Raw genomic sequence first — 10365 nt, 5'->3', positions numbered from 1 at the left:
GGGGGGGGGGGGGATTAAAAGGGAAATATTGCTGCAGAAGAGGAGGGACATAACGTTTACTTTAAGGTGCCTGCAGATGTATGAGAACATGTGACCCCCCACCTTCTTCTTGCTCAATTTGTTTAGAGAAACAGCTGACCTGCCAGTAAGGAGTTTCCTGGCCACTCACTATTGTCTCCCAAGACATCCAGCACCTGCAGTGCTCCCTTTATCCCTCTCCATAGACACAAATACACAGATGTGCCCAATGAGAACAAGAGCCGCGGATGAAAACACTGTTTTGCTAGCTGAACCGTACATGCGTGGCCATATAAAGTACCTCTCCTGAAAGAGTTAACATGGCCATTTACAGAGGTTTAGCTCGAATTTCACTACTCATAAAATGTTACGCTTGGATTCGATCTGTGCTACGTATGTATCATGTCACAGACGTTTTTGATATCCACAACAGTAAACATTGCTAACAGCCCATTTAAAGGCTTTTCACTTCAAGAACTGGAAGATTTTGCTAAAGGTTACAATCCATCAACTGTTCTCGGTGGTATTTTTCTTGTCGCCTATTCTGAACTCACATTGTGAAGTTATATATAATGAATAAGATGAAATATACAACAGCTGGGCCTTTATGACGACAGGAATAGCCATATGACTAATATAACATAACCTCTGGCTAACATACTGACAGTCATGCAAGTTTGGACTGCTGTCAGGTACATAAAGTTATTTACTGTAGCTTTTGTGCAACTACTTTAGTCAATTCAATTGAGGTAGTTAGAGAAGAGTTTAATCTTTTGCTGTCAAGTGATTGAAATTGTCCATGCATCCCTAGCCTATGGCTAAGTTAGAACAACTCCTATAGCTAATACAGCAATAATAGTGACAGACCAAGATGGCGAGTGCTGGGTTCCATTCATAACAGCAAAGCTTGCCTCTGCTGCTACCAGAGGCCAGAGGGTGCACAACAGTTGGTCTGTGCTGGCCAAAGATAAGACATTGAGAACAATGTATTGACCAGCTAAGGGGCCCTAAGGAACCTTAGCGAGTCAATGTTACCTTTGGTTTTTAATTAATTTTTTTTTTTAATATTTAGTTTAGAGGGAAACTCCAGGAAAAAATATATATTTGCACATTTTCTATGTACCACCACCTTTATTGGTGTGTGTTCCATGTCCCATGATGTGCTGTATTAGTTAAAATGGTTAGTTTCATTCAGCCCCAACAGCACAGCAAGTACCGGATGTTTTTGCACAGAGACTTATAGTCCTCGCTCTCATATAGTGAAGACTATGTGGGTGGCTCCCACTCAACCTCCTCCATTCATAAAATGTCTTGTATTCCTTTCACAGAACACAGGTTTAACCATTTCTTGTATGTTAACTCTTCATGAGTGGTGTAACTGGGAGTGTGTCCTTTGCCAGTGAAAGAGATGCTCCTCTTTCTCATCTCAGAAAGTTGGAATGTATTCTATTGGGCCAGTAATGCACTGTAATCAGAAGAGTACATTTTGCATTTTTCTTTACAAACATTTCTCTAAATGTGAGCAGGTCCTATAGAACACAAGTTTACTTTACATGTAGTAACTATATGCTTTTAAACAAAGTAGACTACTGAAGTGTGAATGGGTCTTCATTATCTCAGTCCAAAGTTTGTGAAGAGAACTGAATAAGGAGCACTATTAGGGAGTCTCAAGAACCAGAGTTGTGAACCACTACTCATGTATGCTGTCAGAACTATTTTATTTAAAAGGTAGAAAGGGCATTTGCTCTGAGCCTACCAGGGCAGGAGGCCAACAATGTAAAATGAAAACTACTTTGGTGAGGCTGGGGAAAAGCTCATTACTCTGCTTTCTTTTGCACAAAGAAACATGTAGAAGTCTGGTTACCTAGGGAAACTAACATCTCCACAAATGGAAGAACATGCCCACAATCACCAATTTGATTCCTCATTTTATTATAATTATCATATGTTGGTCACAGAAGACTACTGTCTCCTAGAATTCACCAGATGGCGGTGATGCAGGTAAAATGTGAATTTGTGGTTCTCTTCGCTATGAAACCATAGTTGAACAGGCAAGGAGCCTTCTTGTTTTAAAATATGGAAGATATTCATTCATTAGGAAGACCCCTTTAGCCGATCACTTTTGTCATATGGATCAAATCCTCCTATTTGAGGGCCTACGAGAAAACATTCCATAAAAGCATATCCACAATTTTCACCAGACGGTCAGTACATACCTGACGTGCCTGTGCTGCTGTCTTTTTGCATCCTCTCCCAAGCGGTTCAAAGATGGCGAGCGGCTCCGGGGGACCTGGGAATAGCTCCCAATAGTTTTTACAGTGCCATTAGGATTATTCTGCATCTGTTGCAGCAACTGTGGTGAGAGGCTGCGGTGTAAAGAGGATGAGGCACCGGACCACTCGGGAATGTTGTTGACGTTGAGGTTGTTATCACTGTTCGAGCGAAGGAGGACTCTGGGTGCTGCCAAAGTGCTCTGTAGCCCCCTTCTCCTGTGTGAGTAGCTGGGCGCTTCCCTGAACGGCACTGAAAAACAAAAAAATATTCAGAGAGACAAAGAAAAAGAGGGACATCATATTAAAATGTAAAGTTGGAGCTTTGGATAGAGTGGATAAGTTAGGTTTTTATAGCCTATATATATTAAGGAGATTTTTTCTCAGTTTCTTTATATTTATTAGGAGAGAAAATGATCATACTCTCCAGCAGGAACAAAGACACAATGAAGGCCAAAAAGAACATATGCTATGTGCCTACCAGGGCAGGAGGACAGTAATGCATAGGGGTTAGAATCTTTCTAAATTTCAGGTGCCGTCTTTGCTACTGTTTTGGGGTGATTCTTCTCGTTTCCTCTGTGGTCACATGTAGAACACGCTGAACTGGCGTGTTTTGAACTATAAGCTATAAATTAAAGACAAAGATGCAAATCCAGAAGATGAGTAAATGAGCTACTACTGTCTTTTGATTGGCTTTCAGGTCACTTAATACTCAGCTACCAGATCAGATTCTTTGCCTTAAAGGAGAACTATGAGATGAGTGATTTCCAGTAACCTCATAGTTCTAGCCGACCTGTGACAATGAGACTGTCACAGGTCGGCTCAGTAGAGCGGGAGGTGAGCGAACCCATCCCAGGTTCCCTCACCTCTCGATCCTGTCACGGCTCTCTGCCGTGACAGGGGGAGGGGCTGGATTCCCCTCTCCCTGCTCCGATCTGCCAGCGCTGACTGGCGGAACGGACGAGGGAGGGGGCGGGTACAGCTGGCTCTGCCTCTAGATAGGCAGAGCCAGCTGTCACTCACGCAGCTGGGTGGATCCCGTCATCTACGTCGGGATCCGCTCCAGCTGCGGCGTCTCAGTATACCGCGAGCTGTATCTTGCGGTATACTGAGCTTAGGGTAACGGGAGGATGCTAGTTTGTGTCCTCCCGTTACCCTAAGGAGAACTATGGGGAAAAACACTGACCCCATAGTTCTCCTTTAAGGTGGCCATACACTCTTCGATTTTCGTTCTGAAAATCTTCCATGAATGGTCTTTCGAACGATAATCGAACAGTTGATGGAACAGCAACAATTTTCTTTTTTACTGTAATCCCGCTCAAATTTTCTTGAAGGGTGAGGCTGGAAAACTTTTTCGAATTAAACAAAAATTTATGAATTAGTGGTGTTTTCGTCCGAAAAGAATCGCAGCAAGAAAACTGCACAACGAAAATTTGTTTTGTCGATTGTCAAAATTCGGTAAGTTAGTACTGCTAATGAACGATTATCAAAGTCAACATTGGTCTGTGCTTGATGGGCTAGGGTGCTTGGCAGCAACAAAAATTTCCAATCGAAAATCTATAAGTGTATGGCCAACTTAAGATTAGACTAAAACGAAATACACTAAGCATGTTCTACATGTGTCCAAGTCGAGTTTCACATATAAGATAGAGAGGTTTGCTCATACAAAAAGTCATTACAACTGCCATTTACAAAATGGGCAGGTTTATAGGTCAAAAATAGGTGGACACCCCTCCAAATTATTAATTTCAGGTGTTTTCAGTGAAGGTTACTGTAAATGCTGCATCATACAATACAGAAACATGTTAGGCAATTGTTCACCTCTAGCCTTGTGGCAACAGTTTGAGGATAGCCGTTTTCTTTTACAACATGACTAAAGTAAGCTTAATAGAGACATGGTTTCACATGTTTAGTGTGGAGGAATTCAGGTGGGCTGCACAGAGTTCTGACTTCAACCTTATTAAACACCTTTGAATGATGGTCTTAAATGAATTGGAACGCCGACAGCCAGCTATATGTTCTCATCCAACATTAGCAACTGACTGCACAAATACTCTTTTGCCCGAAATATATGGGCAAAAAATTCCACACACTTAAAAATCTTGTGGAAAACCTTTGCAAAGGGTGGAGGCTGATAAAGAAGGAGCCATATTAGTGATCCATGGTTTTGGAATAGGATGTCAGGTGTCAACTTATTGGCCATAAAATGTGTGTATGTGCATACAATAATTTATAAACTACACACACATTTGTTTCTCCCATACCTGCATCCCATACTACATATAGGTTTTTCAAAAACAACGGATGCACTCTAATGAGTACCATTCACATGTAGCCCTTCATAATTTGTGTGTATTGAAGTAACAAGCTGGAAACTCCTTCATGCTCCATCTTTCATTTAGTGGAACAGATTCTCTCTCCAAAGCTACACAGTACAGTCTCCAAAAGCCAGGGAGAGTATAAAGGCAAACAAACATGCTAAACACTAAAAGCCATGCCAAAGCTGAAAGAGCTGCTAAGTGTTTCTGTGACTGATAAACACACTGGAGATAGGGTGGAGAAAGGACGAGATCTGTAGACCAGTTACCAGTAGCACAAAGTTATATATAGAATCACACACACAGCCTCTGCGTGCAGCTTGCCAATGACAGCTCAGTACGGGTAACACTCATTACAAATACACAAATGTGCTGTACAGTTTTCTTATGATTTTTACACAGAACAAAGACACCCACCATGGCAGAGTAGGTCTTGTGAGATGGTCATATTTCAAAGATAAGGAATTAGTATATCCTAGGAGTTTGTAATCAATGTGGATAAGCAGTACTGCATTATAGTCTTTTTAACATTTCATAGTCTATGGATAGGCAGTATACAAGCATATCAATTTCTGGTAAATCCTAGGTCAAGAGTGCTATTATAACCTAGAGAGCCTAAGGGAATAAAGCATATGACTGAGTATGCACAATCTTCAAACACCTTCATGGAAAGACAGTGCATCAAACCCTTTTCAGCCTTTTGTTGGCTGCCGTTGTTGCACTGAAATCCCAAGCAGCATTGTCAGCCCTGCTTGAGTTCTCCCCAGTTGGATTACCAAAAACTGCCTATTCCCACCCCTCTCTTCCCCTTTCCACATGTATACATTGATTTATTTACCATCAAAACAATGGAACTGCCTTGACTATCAAGAGCCTGCCACCAATTTTTTTATTTTGTTTCATACATTTTATTAGATTTTTCCAATACAATCAACAAGCAGCATACTTTAAGATCAAATTGTTGCGCACAGGCATAAGGCAGATTCATGCATTGAAATGTCATGTGATGTCTGCCCCCAACTTTTTATAGGGAAAGAGCGCTTGGGTGATGTAGTTCGGGGGGAGGGGGGCGTGGTTCCAAAGTCAACAATACCAACCCTAAGGCACCTCCCAGAAGCTGCCCATGCAAGAATTTTACAAGCTTAGTGATGACGTCACTTGGTGTAATAAAAGCTGTTTCTTGCTACAGGAATAAGGTCAAATAAAGAAAATAATGCCGGGACATGCTCTAGAGTGGGAGAAGGAGGTTTGAGGGTTAATTTGGGTCATGTCTGGAGATCATCTTTAAAAGGATAAACTAATCTACCAGCTAAATTTATATCTCATGGCAAATCAAGTTTCTAATTAGAACGATTACCTTTTCTCCTTATGTCACCTGAAAGCTGTAATGGAATCCTCAGTACACATCCTCTTCCTAATCTCCGGTCTGTATGCTTGTTTCTTGCACAGGAATGGGTTCCCTACAGTTCTATACTACATCACATGCAGCCTCGTGTATGAAAATGTATGACCCAATGCAGACTTGAATTATGCTGCTGCACATGGGGACATATAAATGACATTTTATATGTAATGTCATTGGTGTTAGTAATACTGTAGACCTCTCCTATGGCAGTCCCTGGCTTCAGCAATGAAGCTCGAGTCCTAAAAGCAAATGTAGTGTCAGCTGGTATTTCATTAATGTGCTTAACCCAACCCCATTTCTGCTCAGCAAATGCAAAAAGCTGCAGCATTGCTTCATACATGTGGGAAAACATATGGGTAATTGTTCTGCTTACAGAAAGTAGAAACAATAGTTCATAAAGGGGGCAAGCATCTGTCTAAGAATATAGAAAAACATATTTTTGAATGCAAGCATACAAGGAATGTGCACTTCTAAATGGATGCCAGGGAGGTCTTCTTTCAGAAACAGAACACCTGTCCTGTATAGATGGAGAGATGCAGTATATTTTCAGGACTGCAAGCTGATGGCCTCAGCATAGTCAATAATGTGGCTCCACACTGCAGTTATTTTTTTTAAAGGGTTATCTATGGTCTAAAAATAAAAATAAACATGCATATCAAAAAGTGAGATTGCACACTGGGAATCCAGTGAGTTGATGAAAGTATTGGGCAGATGGAAAGCAGCACTCACTACATAAAATGGATTTTTTCAAGTAAGCTTTGTTTGTATGATTAGAAACAACTCTAGTATGTATTCATATTACTAGGGATGCACCAATACCGATACCAGTATCGGTGACGATACCAAGTATTTGGGCGAGCCTAACCCGATACCTGAACTTCCGGTATCAGGAAGCCGGGCAGAGAGTCATTACACGCTGCCCAAGATCCTTATTGGCTGGGAAGCTGGCTCCATGCTCCCTCATCACTTGTAATGACTCGCTGCCCGGGGTCCTGATTGGTTGGAAAGATGGTCTGGTGATGAGGGAGCATAGAGCCGGCTTCCTGGCCAATCAGGAAGCCGGGCGCTGTGTAATGACTCGCCACCTGGTTCCCTGATTGGTCGAGAAGCTGGCCGATCAGGAAGCTAGGCGGCGAGTCATTACCCACCCCCTGGCTTCCTGATTGGCCAGAAAGCCGTCTCCAAGCTTCCTCATCACCTGGTGACGAGGAAGCATGGAGACGGCTTTTCTGCTAATTGGGAAGCCGGGTGGTGAGTCTTTACACGCCGCCTGGCTTCCTTAATGGGACTTCTGGTATCAGTATCGGCGAGTACCAAAAAAATAATAATATTGTACTCTATACCAAAAAACGGTATTGGTGCATCCCTACCAACTACAATGCTGAAGTTATACCAGGATAGGATATGCTGAGACCTTACAACTCTTTTAAATAAGGGTAACTCGATCATTAGCACAAAAGTGTTTAACTTGCTAGTTCCTAAGCCCTATATCAATGCATTTCTGGAAAGCTTTACATGTTCCATGTGACAAGGCTTGGGAATTTGTAACCGTGTGCAATGTCTTGTACACAAACTACTAATAAGCGGCTTCTAGCAAATTCTGAAAAAAGAAAACAGCATAGTTGGACACAATATGTGCTATAATGCAAAACATATTTACAAAAATTTGGCAATAAAAGTGTACATGTAATATCACCTTTTAGGCATACAATAAGCCTATTATTACCAATTCCCTTGTTTGCCAAACAACTGAAATCAATGTGATATATGTAAAGAAAATTATAAAGTCATAAATCTCATGCAATTTAGCAATAAAAAAAAAGTCTAGCATGCAACTGAGCCTCATTATAGCAGAAATATTCTGATTGGAGGGCCTTCCAGAATTCATAAACCTAGACATGGCCAGATCAAGGCAAAATAGAAATGTGTACTGGACACAAAATAAAGGCCGAGGGTACAGACGCATTGTAGAGAGCGCTTCCAAACATGTTAATTGATCTCAATCCCCATTCAAACAAAACAGTTGCTAATTTTAGATGTAAAAAATGATCCTGAATTGTGGCCAACTGTGGAAGAGAACAGAGGAAAAACTTGAAGACGAGCACGATGTACACATGCTTCTAAAAGGTCACATGATTAACAAAACAACCTTAGTAAAACGGCGCAGTGCAAGATGGAGTAACAGACGCTTGCACTTCTCCAGATGGGAAGGCTGGGATATCCAACACTTCCAACAACAACCTGCTACATCTTCCTCGCATAGAGAGTATTGCACTCTGTACAATAAGGCTAACTAAGATCAATGAGAAGAAAAAATATTTTACATACAAAATATCTCTCTCTCTCTTTCACTTCATAAAACATGGATTAATTAGCAACTTTTTCAAGCTATGAAACCCTAAGACCTACTGTAAGCAAAATATTCATTTTTGTGACACACGGTCTTGATCTAATAGCACATACATGGCAAACTATAGCTGTCTAAACTGATACCATGTGTAATATTCACTAGATATGCAAATTTAATTTCATTGTGAATGCAAATTCAGACGAAATTTCATTACTTCAGACATTTGGATGCAAACAAATCCAAATGTTCTTTTAACGAAATTTCGGATCATCCGAATTTAGTTCAAAATTAAACTAAATCAAACTGTTTTCTGTCCAATCAGAAAACTCAGTCCAAAACTAACAACATTACAAAATATTCGAATCCCAATAACAAAACGGTGTTCGGACCCGAAAACCCGAAAAAAGAAAAATCCGAAATGAGACAAATTTACAAATTTTTTGCCGGCTTACATTTCTAATATTCACTCTGCAATTACTCAACATCTACCATCCAATGCAATATAACGCAAACAGATTTTTAGTGTCTACGCAATATGCAAATACAGGGTTGGGCAAATTAAAATGGAATACAAGAGACAAGTCTGTTCACTTCAAGAGCCAGCAGGAGATAAGACCAGTCACTCTGCACAAGGAGAGAGAGCAGCAGGGACTGGTCTTTATTACAAGAAGCAAAGTTTGACATTGGATTACTGCACATATCTGGAACAAATACACAAAGCTTATCCATATTCAAAGAGCAATATACATGGCTATTCTATTAAGGCAATTTTTACTTGTCCCGGAGTTTTACCAACAATTGTTCTCATGTAGTCTGGTACAACAGAAGGGACCTTGCGCGGCCCCGAAACGTCGGCTTTGTTGATCCATTAAAAAGGACATATTTATTCAAATCATTGAGTGCTGGTGAACGGTCTCTTCATGGTACAACAAAAGAACATTATATTAGATTGTAAGCCCTCATGGACAGATGGTAAATCTTGTCTTGAATTGTATTGTGATTGTAATGTCTTCCTTATATTGTAAAGCGCTGCGCAAGCTGTTGGCGCTATGTATTGTGTTACCAATGGTTTGTTTGGTGACTGTGGTCCGAACTGCCTTGAGATCATTCACAAGCTCCTCCAGTGTAGTTCTGGGCTGACCCCTCACTTATCTCATGATCATTCTTACCCCACGAGGCGAAATTTTGCATGGAGCTCCAGACCGAGGGCGATTGATGGTTATTTTGTATTCCTTCCATTTGCAAATAATCGCTCTAACAGTTGTTTCCTTCTCACCAAGCTTCTTACGGATAGTCCTGTAGCTCATTCCAGCCTTGTGCAGGTCTACAATCTTGTCCCTAACGTCCTTTGACAGTTCTTTGGTCTTGCCCATGGTGGTGAGGTTTGAATGGAAGAAAGAGATTCTGTGGACAGGTGTCCTTTATATACATAACAAGTTGTCGTTAGGAGCACCTTCTTAAAGTGACAGGACTAATCTGTGTACCACATAGCCAGTCTGTGGGAGCCAGAATTATTATAGGTTGGTAGGGGATCAAATACTTATTTTTCTCACTGAACTGCAACTCAATTTATAACATTTGTATCATGTGTTTTTTTCTGGATTTTTGGTTAAGATTCTGTCTCTATCATTTAAAATATACCCATGATAAAAAATTATAGACCTTTCATTTCTTTGTAAGTAGGCAAACTCACAAAATCTGCAGGGGATCAAATAATTATGTTCCTCATTGTATATTGGGGCATACTACACTGCTTACTAGCAGTGAATTAAGCTAAAAAGAAAACACCTAAGAGTTCAGTACCCCTTTAAAATAATCTGTCACCTGCACACCTTAATGTTTCACTTTTATTGGGCCATACAGAATCACAGCATAGTGCAAAGTTTCGGAGCCATGCCACTCTACGTCATCAAGGCAAGCATTATCATATGCTGACCACATATTCTGCATACAAAGTCATCAAGGGTTACAGCACCCACAAAATGGCTGATTCCTGTATGTATA

The 10365-nt window shown here is 40.8% G+C and overlaps 1 protein-coding gene across 4 annotated transcripts in view; it reads right to left on the bottom strand.

Annotated features, from left to right (window-relative positions):
- SHANK2 (SH3 and multiple ankyrin repeat domains 2) overlaps positions 1-10365 on the bottom strand; it is a 334773-nt gene that overhangs the window by 242405 nt on the left and 82003 nt on the right. For 3 of the 4 annotated variants that reach the window (XM_018568872.1, XM_018568873.1, XM_018568875.1), the window contains one exon: positions 2235-2541. In XM_018568872.1, coding sequence (XP_018424374.1) covers positions 2235-2541 — 307 coding nt within the window. The remainder of the gene's footprint in view (positions 1-2234; positions 2542-10365) is intronic. The other variant, XM_018568874.1, reaches the window with a different exon arrangement.

Source organism: Nanorana parkeri, unplaced genomic scaffold, assembly GCF_000935625.1.
Source record: "Nanorana parkeri isolate BGI_ZX_2015 unplaced genomic scaffold, ASM93562v1 scaffold1256, whole genome shotgun sequence".
Taxonomy (NCBI): Eukaryota; Metazoa; Chordata; class Amphibia; order Anura; family Dicroglossidae; genus Nanorana; species Nanorana parkeri.
The sequence above is the reverse complement of the archived record's forward strand: the minus strand, read 5'-3'. Positions and strand labels throughout refer to the sequence as shown.